Genomic DNA, 14,064 nt, shown 5'->3' on the forward strand with positions numbered 1-14,064 from the left:
CATGAGACAGACGTGTTGTGTGCGGGAAGCGTTGCCTTCACTACATCCGGTTATGTCTGCTACGTCCCATTCTGCGATCAGGATTTTTAAACTTTATTATAACCTTATGGGACTACGGCTGTATATACGAACGGACGTTGTCCGAATGGACGTTAAGCGGCACATGACTGTACAAGCCTTTGGCCTTTTCTTTAGTGATTTTCACAATTTCCAGTGACTCTGCATTTGTAAAGTTGTGTTCCCTTTAGAGCTTTTTAAACATCCCTCCAAATATGGAAAGCTGATATATAGTATTTCATATCTCATTCTTATCGTATCTGAATCAAATCAAATTGGATTTAATTGAATTGTTAGCTTGTGAATCGGAATCGAATCGAATCGGGGCATCTGTGCCAACACCTAGCCCTACATCTCAGTGTCAATTCAAGCAGCCCTGATTTTCACAGAAACATTATCCTATGCCAATACTAAGCCCGCTAATCCATGATGCTAGCTAATGTTAATTCAAAAGCCAGGAGAAAAATAAGCCCTGGGGTATGACATCAGATCCAGTTGCCCATATTCATTGTGAGGTCCAAATGTGATTTGGCACCATAGGCTGCACCATCATACGAAACAGGTGGCAGCGCTAACTTAAAAGTCACTTGCTTTTGACTGGTAAGGCATGTTAGATGGTTATATGTAGACAGATGAGTGTGAAATAACCAAAGAGTGAAAGTTCAGTGGCCCCTGTGCTGTTCCCGAGGGGTAGTTAGGGTGGGAGGATGGGGCTCCCTGTTACATTTGAGTTCTATTAGATGTAGTTATGACTGTGAAACAACCAAAAAGTGGATGCTGAGGGGTCCCTGCGCTGTTCCAAAGGGGTGGTTGAGGTGGGAGGATGGGCCCCTCTGTTACATTTTGAGCTCCATTATATGTAGAGACATGACTGTGAAACGACCAAACAATGGATGCTCAGCTCAGGGGCCCCTGTGCTATTCCAGAGGGGTGGGAGGATGTGGTCCTCCATTAGATGTATATAAATGAAACAACCAATGTGTGAAAGTTCAGGGGCCTGTGTGCTGTTCCAGAGGGGTGATTGGGTTAGGAGGATGGGGCCCTCCATTAAATGTAGATAGATGAAACAATCAAAGAACCTTTATTACAATTGGGGGGGCTCAACACTTGGGGGCCCCTGGTAGCCCAGGGCCCCGGGGCAAGTGCCCCACTTGCCCAGTCAGTAATCCTGCCCTGCCTGTAATATCTGTGAAAGGTGGTTCAACCAAGTAATCAAGAAGGGGGATGAATACTTATTAACTGTTGACATTTCAGTTTTTGATTTTTTATTCTTTAATGGTTTACAATTTTATTTCTTTTTTGGGCTGCGCTGTTGGAGAGTTCAGTGATTCATAAATAAAAAAATCTAGTCTAATTAGTCAAAATCTCAGGTTGTGAAAAAAGGGTTGGGGGCTGAGTACTTTTTCAAGGCACCGTATATGACAAAAACCAGAGTGCATAATGGGTCCCCAAGATTCATTCAGAAACATTTGTCACCATGTCACCTATACTCACCATGCTGTTTGCCGATTGGTCTGTGCAGCTCACATGACTGATTGAGGCAGATGACAGGAGCTGCAGGCTGTCCTCAAAGGTGATCTGGATTGAGCTCTGAAGAGAAATTGCAAAGGCAGTGAGTGATTATACACAAACAAGTAACAGACATGCTGGAGAACAGATTCATTTTAACTTATTTCACAAAGACCACCCTCTTCAGCAAACAGTATTGATAATGTATTTGGAAATTCTTTATTAGGAATAACCCCCCTGAGATGTACAATCTCGTTTTTAAGGGGGTCCTCAATAACAATAATATAGACACAATATTTGACAAAACATTTAACAAAAAAACAACAAAATAATTAAGATAATTAAACAATTGTGACAAAAAACAAATAAACAAAAAACAATAAATAAGACATACAAAGTCAGGAGATCATATTCCAGGCAGAGCATAAAAATGGATCATTCATTCATAGATTATAGAACGGTATTAATGTTAGTGATAGCATTTTAATAAAGTTATAATCCACAATTATATCTAAATTATAGATAATAAAGGTGTTATTATGGACACGTACAACTGATCCTATCATAAGACAGGGCATTTTTGAACAAGTTGAAAGATGATATAGACCGAATATATCCATCAGAGGGAGCTTTAAACATAAAGTCTTTCTTGGCTATTGACTATTGGTACAGAAAAAAGGGCTGTATAGAGTGTCTCAGTTGATAATCAGAGGAAAAAGGTACCATAAACTGTTTTAAATATTGAGGGTAATTGAAGTGTATACATTTGAAAATAAACTGGAGCTAATGTTACTGTCTTCATATGATGGGAGAGGGCAAATTAAGAGTTTCATATAATGTACAATGATGCGTTGTGAAAGGACAGCCAAGAACAAATCTGCATAGTCTATTCTAAACTATATTGAGTGGAAGAAGATACGTTTTAGATGCAGTCTGATATACAACATCAGAATAATCCAATATTGGTAAAATGAGTGGTAATGCAAGCTTCTCTTTAACTGTAAATGAAAAGCACTTTCTGGAGCGATAAAGAACACCAATACCAAGGTTCATTTTCTTCACAATATAATCAATACAGCATTTAAATCAAGGTTCAGAGTCAAGTAATAGGCCCAGGTATTTGATGTGTTCAACTCTTTGCAGTGGCAGACCATCAAGACAGGCAATAACACATGAATAAGCTTTAGATTTGGATTTAATGTTTTGGTGAGTTCCAAAAATCATAGTGTGAGATTTAGTTTTATTGAGAAATAATTTATTAGCTGCAAGCCAGTGTTGTAGGGTATTATAATCAGACTGCAGAGCCGATTCAATCTGTATTAACTTATGTTTAGATGTGTGTATTACCGTATTGTTTGCATAAAGTTGAACACAACAATTAGTACAGATCAAGAGTAGGTCATTAATAAAAATGGAAAAAAGAAGTGGACCAAGAGTTGAGCCTTGGGGCACACCTCGTTGCTGTAAATTGTCAGATTTGCTTCCTTGTATAACAACACATTGTTTTCTGTTATGAAGATAGGAGTTGAGTAAGTAAGGCATTACATGACAGACCAACCGAGTGAAGTTTATCTAAAAGAAGGTAGTGATCAACCAGATCAAAAGCTTTGGTCAAGTCAATGAAAATTGCACCTGTTAATTTACTATCGTTTGATGCAGAGAAAATATCATTTGTAAGTTTTAACAAGGCATTAGTTGTGGAATAATTAGCTCAAAAGCCAGATTGAAAAGGTGATAAGATATTGTACTTATTAAGATAATATGACAATTGCTAAAAAAAAAAATAATTTTTCAAATACTTTTGCAGTAGAACAGATGATTGAAATTGGTCTGTAGTTATTGGGTTCAAGTACATCGCCCCCTTTGTGCAAAGGAGTGATGCCTGAACATTTCCCTATGGCAGGTATTTCACAAGTAGATAAAGACATTTTGAAAAGATCACAAAGAGCGCACATGAGAATGTGGGACGATAATTTAAGAAATTTGGTTTCAATGCCATCTAACCACTATTCACTTTTAGATCATTAATGGCATCCTGTACCTCGACAGGTGTTATTCTCCTGAAAGAGCAGGAGCTGTGACTAAACAGTACATTGTTAAAATCACCACCAGTAGAAAGATTGGGCATTATGGCAGAGCAAACCGAGGAGAAATGCTGATTAAATGCTCAAGCGACTAAGAGTGGATCATGCAGTATAACATTATTAACTCTTAACTGATTAGGTGAAGTTTTATCAGGTACATTAATTATAGTTTTGATTTTATTCCAAAATTGTTATGATTTTTAAAGTCATGAGCAAGAGATTCTTTAAAATAATTGGATTTGGCATTTCTGGTCATAGTTTTGCTCGTATTTCTCAACTGTCTGTACTTTTCCAAATCAGCAGAATCCTGGTCCATGCATTATCTCTCTGCCTAAAAATAGTTATAAGATCAGAAGTTATCCAGGGAAGATGCCTTCCTTTAACTTTGGTAGTTTTCCAGGGAGCATGTTTATCTATAACTAAACTATTAAAGTGAATTCAGAATATAAAAAAGTCCCAAGCATCATGAACATTTGGTATTAGTTGATACCTGTCCCAATTAATTGGAATTAAATCATTATTAAATCGATCTATATTCATTTTCTTATAGTGCCTGATTCTAATTAATCTGGCAATTTGGGTAGTTTAATTTTCCAGATACAGTACACAATTTCATGATCACTGAGATAGTCGGACATACACATCGTGTGAGACCAGTATCCAGTCAAGCAGAGATTGACTTGTAAGTGTAACAAGAGTGGGCTCACTAATTAACTGAGGTAGTTTCAAACCTCCAAAAATGTTTTTTCTTTACTAGAAGATTTATCAATCAAATTCTTATTGAAGTCACCAAATATAATAATTTAATTTCTACAAGTAATACAATTTATAGTTGAAATCATACAGTTAAAGGATTCAGCAGGTGCAGAGGGAGGTCTATAAATGTTTCCAATAAATATGTACTTATTCTCATGCAGAGTTACCTTTACAAAAATACACTGAAAATGTAAAGGCTCAACATCAGGGATAATTAACTCAGAAACCAGAATAGACGCATATGTGGCTACGCCACCATCCCTAGTGCCTCTGTCGACTCTGTATAAGACATAGTTGGTAAGTTTATTTTCATTGTTAGATATTCTGTTAGTGAGCCAAGTTTCTGATAAGGTAATAACATTAGGTTTGTACTGTTCAACCCATGCCCGAAATAAATAAATTTTTGGTAGAAGGCTGATATTCAAATTAACTATTTTTATTCCTTTAACACCATCCAGTTTAACACTTAAAGTTTATAGGGATACTATCACTGACCAAACACCGTAAAGCAAAGCAGTGTTTCCCACACATAGACTTTACTTGGGTGGGCCGCCCAGGTATATTAATGGCCGCCAAAGTATATTTGGCAACCCATTTCAGAATTTCTTATCTTATCTTATCTTATCCGCACAAGAGAACGATGCCATCCGCAATTGATTATTTTCTACCGCTCTCCACTGACCTTTCAGAGTGTAACCAATGATTTTACAGTGTGACGCACTGGAACATGGGCGGCGCGACACCAATGCGAAATATAAACATTAAATTTATAGATCCAATCAATCAAGTCAAAATGGAGGACAAACAGTGCGTTGAGAAAGGGACAACACTGGGAGAGGGGAGGGGGGAGGGAGGTGGGGGAACAATGCACAATTTATGTAAAACTCAACCATCTTCATTTTATGAATGACATAACTACACTGACTTGTTTGATCCATTGGGTTGAAAACTCAGACTCAAACCTTAATATCTATATATGGTTATAGGAGAACTGAGAATAGCCAGCTATAACTGCAATGGTTTAGCAGACCATAAAAAAAGACAAGCGATTTTCACCTGGCTGAAAGATAAAGGATACAATATTTTCTGTTAACAAGAGACACATTCCATAGCTGCGGATGAAACAGTTTGGGAGAAGGAATGGGGGGGACCAATTCATTTTTCTCATGGTACAAAAAACTCAAAAGGTGTTATGACACTTTTTCAAAACAACCTGGATATTAAAGTAACATTTTTTCAAACTGACCCACAGGGAAGGTGGATCATCCTGACCACATTAATAGATAGTAAACATATAAGTATTATTAACTTATATGGTCCAAATAATGATGACATTAACTTCTTTGAGATTATTTGTAATAATGTATCAGCCTTACAAGCTACAACCGATTACCTCATCATGGTAGGAGACTACAATACTGTTTTAAACCCTGCTATAGATCGGCAAGGAAACCATTGTACAAATTATCACCCCCAAGCCTTTAAAGGAATCTCAAGTATTATGGATGCCATGGACCTTGTAGATATATGGAGACTCAGAAATCCAGATCTACCCAGATATACTTGGAGGAGACGGAATCAAGCTAGTTGTATCGACTACTTCCTAATTTCATTCTCTCTGGTACCAAAAGTTAAAAAGGCATTAATTGAAGACAAAATGAAATCCGATCTGCAGCTCATAGCGCTCCACCTAGTACTTACCGATTTCCCTAGACGCCAAGGATACTGGAAATTTAATCAGAATCTTTTAATGGACAATACCTTTTTAGCCAAAACAAAAGTTTTTATTACAGATTTATTTTCTAATAATATAGGTTCAGCAGATCCTCTCATTGTGTGGGATACATTTAAATGTACCTTCAGAGGCCACACAATCCAATACTCTTCTTTTAAACAAAAGCAGTTGAGGTCAAAAGAGAAAAAACTAACAAAAGAGATTGAAAAGCTTACACTAATTATTGATAGCACTGATAATATATCAATAGATGTGTTAGATAAGTTAGATGAAAAACAGAATGAACTTGAAGAACTTAATCATGAAAGATAGTAGTAAGGTATATTTTAAAAATAAAGCAAAAAAGAATATAAAGAAAGAATATACAGAATATAAAAAGAATATACAGAAACTAATCACAGCTAATGGTGAAACTTTTGTGGGCCCAGCTGACATATTAAAAGAAGAAGAAAAATATTTTACAGAAATGTTTTCGTTTCAGTCTCCACCACTACCACTGAATGAGGCTCATTGCAAAGACTTTTTCCCCAAAAATCATGTAAAGCTTTCAAATAAACAAAAAGAATCCTGTGAAGGCCTAATTACAGAAGATGAGCTCAGACAGGCAATAAAGTCTGGCTTAAACACCTGGCCTTGACGGCATCCCAATTGAGGTGTATCAGACTTTTTATGATCAAATTAAAGAACCATTACTTACATGTTTCAATTATTCATACAATAAGGGTGTACTGTCTGAGACCCAACAAGTTGGTTTAATTTCTCTATTACTAAAACAAGAGACCAGCGGCCAATATAAAGTTCCAGTCTACCTAAAAAACTGGAGACCACTTACACTTCAGTGTTGCGATGCTAAAATATTAGCAAAATGTACAGCCCATCGCTTAAAAGTGTCTTGTCAGATATTGTCCACTACGACCAGTCTGGGTTTTTACACGGTCGAAATATTGCAGTCAATATTAGGCAGTTACTGGAAATTATAGAGAATTACAAAATATCAAAAAAGGCTGGTTTAATTTTTATAGCGGACTTTGAAAAGGCCTTTGATAAAGTTCATCTAGATTTTATTTATAAATGCTTAGATTATTTCAACTTTGGCAAATCTCTAATGAAATGGGTGAAAGTTATGTATAACAACCTCAAATGTAAAATTATAAATAATGGTCATATTTCATTATCAAGAGGGGTAAAACAAGGTTGTCCTTTATCGCCATATCTGTTTATAATGGCAATTGAAATACTTGCATTAAAGATAAGATCAAATAATAAAATCATAGGTTTAGAATTCCTGGGTCTACATACAAAGGTTTCAATGTATGCTGATGATACCAGTTTCCTGTTGTCCCCCCAGTGTTCTTCCTTGCAAAGTCTAACACAAGACCTTGATTAATTCTCCAATTTGTCAGAATCCAAATTATGACAAATGTACAATACTTAGGATTGGGTCTCTGAAAAATACAGCATTCACCGTACCATGTAATTTACCCATAAAATGGAAGGATGCATCCGTTGATATTCTTGGTATTCACATTCCTGAAAATACGGGTAATCTCTCAGAAGTTAATTTCAATAACAAACTCATTAAAATAGACAAAATTCTGCAGCCAAGGAGAGGGAAATATTTGACAATTTATGGCAAGATCACCTTGATTAATTCCTTAGTCGTATCTCAATTTCTGTATTTGTTTATGACATTACCTACACCAAGTGAATCATTCTTCAAACTATATGAGCAAAAAAAATCTTCAAATTTATATGGAATGGTAAACCGGATAAAGTTAAACCTATGTATCTATACAATGAATATGGATCAGGTGGCCTAAAATTGTTAAATCTAAGGGCCTTCAACCTCTCACGTAAAGCGTCCTTGATTCCAAAAATTTTTTTAAACCCAAAATGGTTCTCCAGAAGACTATTAGAGAATGTCCACCCAATGTTCAGAAAGGGACTGCTTGCCTTTCTACAGATAAAACACCCCCAGTTCTCACAGCTTAATGATGATATTCTCTGCAACATATCCCCCTTTTTGAAAGAAACCATACAAAGCTGGCTGCAATTCCAACTGCACCCTCCAGAAAACACAGAATAAATCTCACAACAAATCATATGGCTGAATTCCAATATCCTGATAGGGAGAAAGTTTATCTTTTGGAAAAACTTGTTTGATACTGGCATTATTTTTATAAATGATATAGTAAATAAGTAAGGTAAACTAATGTCTTTTATAGAGTTCACCAATATTTATGGTAAGGTTTGCCCTTTACAAAAATTTAATCAACTGATTGCAGCCATACCACAAAAATGGAAAAGAAGCATTGGTAAAGGAAGTGGCCAGGATCTAGTCTGCCGACCACATATGAAAAATTTTAATTGGACTAAAAGGACGAGCAAAAATAGATTATATCAGTTTCATCCAAAATCAAAAAATCTAATAGCTGCTCCATATAATATTTTACACTCAGGAGTATATGCTAGACTATCCGATTCCATGGAATCAGGTGTTTAATTTAATTTACAAATCAACAATTGACTCATCTATAAGATTCTTTCAGTTTAAACTAATATATAAATTTCTGGCCAATAAAAAGATGCTTCATACTTGGGGAATTGAAGAGTCACCCTTGTGTAGATTCTGTCAAGAAGAGGTTGAGTCGGTGGATCATTTATTTTGGTACTGCCCCTTTGTGGCACAGTTCTGGACAGGGGTTCAGCGGTGGTTGTCTCCATACTGTAGTCAGTTTTCACTAGACTTGCCCACCGTGCTGTTGGGTGATCTAAGAAATGGCACCCAAATAATAGTTAACGTTACAATACTTTTGGGGAAAATATTTATTTTTAAGTCAAAATCTGTGGAGGCTTTGAGGACACAGAGATTCAGACTCTTTATAAAACATCACAGCACAATTGAGGGTTACATGGCACAAGAAAACAGTAGGCTAATTGTATATAAGGACAGCTGGAAGGCACTGAGAGTGGCAGTAGGCTGGGAATAAAGAATAACATATGTAGACATGTGTGAATATTGATGTGTGATTTGAATAAATGTACTTACTGTAAGAAAGAAAAAAATATATATAATAGAAAGAAATGTGTAAATTCTTAGCACAAAATGGAAAAGGCGTCATGAGTGGATCGCATAGATAACCAAATATGTCAAGTAGCAAAGAAGTGAACAGCTACAGGAAATATGGTTGAGTTGTCCCTGTAAGGGAGTTGGATAATGATGGTCTGTGAAGTGAAGAGGAGGGGACTAGGGCATAATGAAAGAAGGAAATCAAAAAAGTAATGATTAATGTATTTCTTTACTTTTTTAATTTCTTTGTCCTTAAATGTATGTTTTGTTTTGTTTTGAAAATATACATATAGATATATATTTACAGTTATATATAACTATAACTATAAATATATCCCTAGTTATATATAACTAGAGAAGAGGTTGGAATACTGACCATTGGTTTTGGGTGGAGGATAGGTGGAGGACATTCACTTGCTAGTGGTGAGACAAAAGACTATTGATAAATATTGTATGTATTTTTATTTATTTTTTTTTTTCCTGTTTTCTTTTTCTTTATTTTATTCTGTTATCCTTTTTTCTCTTTTGTGTGTCTTCACTTTCATCTACTTGCAGTAATTCAGTAATATTATTGATCCTGTTGCCTTTCTTCTTGAGCTTAATAAAGAGGTCCTCCAATGAGGGGGGGTGGTGGTGGGCAAAAAAAAAAAAAAATGGAGGACAAACTGGAGGAGCTTACACTATGTGTGTCAGGCTTTTCAGAGTTGTATGACACCACTTTGAAGTGGTACCATGACCTCGCTTACGCATAAAAGTAAAACATCCAAAACATTTTAAACATTAAAGATCCCAAGATAGCAACGTTTCGTGAACCCACATTCTATGGGCTCTATTCCTCCTTTGGTGAACAATCAGAGCATTTGCCAGGGCTTTTTCTGTTTGCTGAAATACAGTTCAGCAAAGTTGTTGAGATAGTAAGTACTTGAGGTTCTGTCTTTGCCTTATTTCTCCTGCTCTGTACTTTTTAACATAGCGCCGATTACATATCTAGGACACTTGTCACGTGGAGGACTGAGCGGCATGTCAAGCCTATGACGAGTGTTGCGTTGACGCCCCAACGCTAGTCATGTATAAGCAGCTTACTTGTTCTCTGATTTTGGTAGTAGCTTCGAATTCTATGAAAGAAAGCGGCAACTATGCTGCGTTGGTAGCTACAAGACTCATGAGTGTATTCAGTACATGTAATTTGACCATTGCGCAACATGCAGCAAAGTTGTCCTGGCTAAATATAAGAAAGATTAAGATTACGTACTCTGACAAACAGTGCCATCTTTGTACACACTAAAGACCCCATATACCCAAGGATTCTGGTGAGTAAGCCAAAACCACTTCCACTCTGAGCTTTGTCTGTTTCAATGAAGAAAATAAATATAGCTCAAAAAACTAGATTAGTGATTAATAAGCAAAAGGCTTATTAATCCGCCCACTATGAGGAATTTTTTTCCGGCTTTTTGAGGCAGATTATACTTTTCTCCATTGGCTAACAATTTTCATGAATATATATATATATATATATATATATATATATATATATAAAAAATTTTTATTTTTTTTTTTCCAGCAAGGACCGACATCTCTTTATCAGATCAGCGCTGTAGTCCAGGTATATGTATACCATTGTAGATCAGCTGTTTTTTTTCACAAGCAAGTCAAAGAATCTTTAACTTATCCTGAAAGTGTAATAGCTTTATCAGGATAGGCCTTCGATTGGATCTGTCGTTCCGCCGGACAGTACGAGTGTGATGAGCCCTCTCGATAGCAGGCAGAGTGGGGAAGTTGTCATGACCCAGAAGCTGTGGAATCAGACAGACCATAAAATTCGGGTACTCTGACAAAGTGGAGATTTACAGACCTACTCCGGTTCTCCAGGTCCTCAACTTTATCCATTAGGTAAGAGTTATCTTTTTCCAGTTGTTTGACCCGAGTGGAGAGATCATTCAAGTCGTCCTCATTTACTCCGACGCGTTCCAGTTGCAAAACATTTCCTCAGTCAAACATGACACTAAACCCCACTTCTATCATAGAATACCAATAAATTTGCTTTCCATTTATAAACATGGAATGATACAAAAATATGTCTTAGATGATGATTATTGTAATTTATTTTAACATATATACATAACATAACATACAAAGGAATTACCTTACATTTTTCTAATGTTATCCATATAGAGAGCTGGAAATTTACTTTACAATTTTGGTCATAATTTGCTGAAGTGTACAATAGCAGTGGTTATTGCATGATTTGAATCTACAGCCTTCTGGTTACAAGTCTCTTTCCCAACCACTACAGCCCACACTATTCTATCTTCCTGGTATGGAATGTCTGGTATGGATATCTCTGAAAGGAAGGAGCTCAGGAAAGAACTGCCTGCAACTATTGGATGACAGCCCTTCTTGTTAGACATCCACCCTGTCATTTCACTCTACCAGGGTCAGTGGATTAGTTTTTCAGTTTCACTGGGGGTTTAACTGGATCAGGTCCTAATCTCTGGGGTACTCTAATCCCATTGTCACAGCATATGCTTCTCATTTCTCAGTGTGAACGGATTTCCCCCTGACCCAACAGGGCAGAGGGTGAGGAGGAAAACCAGACCACCACCTTAAGAGGATCTACAAAAACTAGGGGGAAGATCCTGTGGCATTCACACAGCACAAAGGCTTTGTCACAAGAAACAAAGGCAAATGGACAAATCTAAAAGATAACCTCTGCTCCAGTAAGAGTTCAACGGTTTAAAAAAGATAAATATATAGATTCACTACACAGAGGCATATGCTAACTAACAAAAAAGACAATAAAGATGAGAACTTCATTCAAAAATACGTCTTTTAATGAATGGTTACTAGGACTAATTCAGTGAGGGCAGTTGCTTGCTGGGGAGTACATGTCTGCTTCCTTTGAAGAAAGTCATCCATGGTAGCATTACAAGATCCAACAAACCCATAACTCATTCGAATTAATTCGAATGCAATCCACATTGGGCACGCACGCATAGACATAGAGTTGTAGAAATCTTTCGTGACTTTTAGAAAGTATCAAATTCTCCGGTGTTTTCTCAACTTGTGCACTCGGCAGCAACACTATCTCCAGCCATAAACGTCACCATGACAACGATGCAACGTTTAAGCAGGGAATGTCTAAATCGCAGACAGGCTCTGGTTTAGCATTGTAAACTTAGGGCACATCTGGAGTGTGAACATGATCGTTGTGAATAATATGTTATTATTTGCTACACTGTATGTTCAACGCCATTAATAATTTATTGATCAAGAGAAAATGTATTTCAAAATAGAAAACGTTACAGCTCATAACGTTAACGTTAAACATTAACATTAGCTATGCTAGCTAGCTAACTAACTTAACCAGACGAGTCTTCATCATCCAGACAGCCAACGTGCCACCTCTTCAGATGCTCGAGCATAACTGATGTGCTCCCATGCCAGGCAAGGTCAGGTCTGCAAATGTTGCAGTTCACAACCTTCTTGGCAGTTTTAACCCTTTCAAGTGTATGGTCACACCGGTGTGCTAAAACCGGTGCGATTAGAAAACTAGATTGGAAAAAATTGGAAAAACAGTAATTTAACATTAAAAATATAGCAAATGCTAACTGAAAACCATGAGAAGCTTAATAACGCTAATGAAAACATAATGAACCATGTAATGTAACGCGCACTACATAGCATAAAAAACAAGTTATGTGTGAGTTAGGAGTGAAATGCTGCCACACTTTTGAGGTCTTTGGTCGTGAAGGTGTTGCCACTTCTATTGTTCACTCCAGTAAAGTAACGTAGCTTTTTAGTCTACATGTCTGAGCATTCCGAGTCAGCAGGAAAAACACATGCGATGACATCACCAACTAATTGACAATTAAATTCTTTGGCAAATAATTTGGTCATCAATTTTAGTCGACTACGACGATTATTCGTTGCACCCCTTGTCTGAAGTGAAGGGCTACACGGGCCTCAAACTGAAACCCGAGCCAAACCCGACCAGCATGGGGTGGGGTGGGGAGGCTCACATAAAAAGGATTAATTACCAAACCAGTTAAAAATTATCTTCATGTTCTGTAAGCTCATAGACTTCAATTGTGGTATGCATCTATCACTTAAACAAAACAAAAATATGAGCACATTACGAGTGAAGCCCTGTTTTTTTGGGTTGTTTTCTTGCATGTAGTTCAATCCTCTGATACAGCCTTTTTTCAAGCCTCTTGTTAAACAATTTTCTGATTGCAACTCTCAAATCATCCGAGTTGATGAATTAGACCTGACACTGTCACATGTTGAGTTCAGTCTGACTATTCAGGACTACAAACAATTCAGCTGTGTGTGACTGCTGTGCAGGGGTGCGTTAGGTTTCGTTGTCTGAATAGCAATGGGGAGCATTATGCAAAAAATGAGTGCAGTCATATCTTGTCTATACTATAAAAATAGTAAAAAAACAAAAAAAAACAGAAGGGATATGGTAGGGCCTGAATGACATGGAAATGTGAATGTCATGTACACAATTCAAATGAAAACCTAGGGCTCTAAATTTTGTGATTCATTTTAATCAGTTAGTTGTTTTACAGTCTGTAGAGTGAAAACCAGTAGATACTGTTACATTCTTTCACTCAAAGATATGCTCTTTTCCTCATGTCTTCATTTGTTCATTCATCACTTTACTGCTCCATGCAGGCCAAATGTTTATTAAGAATGTCACATTGATTGCCGCTTGATTAAAACTATTGATAATTGAGTTTTTACAGCGACACAAGGAGGATAATGATTGAAATACAGGCTTAAATCCCTGCCAATCACATGGTTGAGAAAAACGGAGGGCCCTAGTTATGAGACAACAAATTTTACTGATA

General features: G+C 36.7%; 1 protein-coding gene across 4 annotated transcripts in view; it reads right to left on the reverse strand.

Moving 5' to 3' along the window:
• Positions 1–14,064, reverse strand: part of c2cd2l (c2cd2 like) — a 48,757-nt gene that overhangs the window by 20,486 nt on the left and 14,207 nt on the right. For all 4 annotated transcript variants that reach the window (XM_036524674.1, XM_036524672.1, XM_036524673.1 and 1 more), the window contains exon 3: positions 1,552–1,647. In XM_036524674.1, the coding sequence (XP_036380567.1) occupies positions 1,552–1,647 (96 nt within the window). The remainder of the gene's footprint in view (positions 1–1,551; positions 1,648–14,064) is intronic.

Source organism: Megalops cyprinoides, chromosome 3, assembly GCF_013368585.1.
Source record: "Megalops cyprinoides isolate fMegCyp1 chromosome 3, fMegCyp1.pri, whole genome shotgun sequence".
NCBI classification, from domain to species: Eukaryota; Metazoa; Chordata; class Actinopteri; order Elopiformes; family Megalopidae; genus Megalops; species Megalops cyprinoides.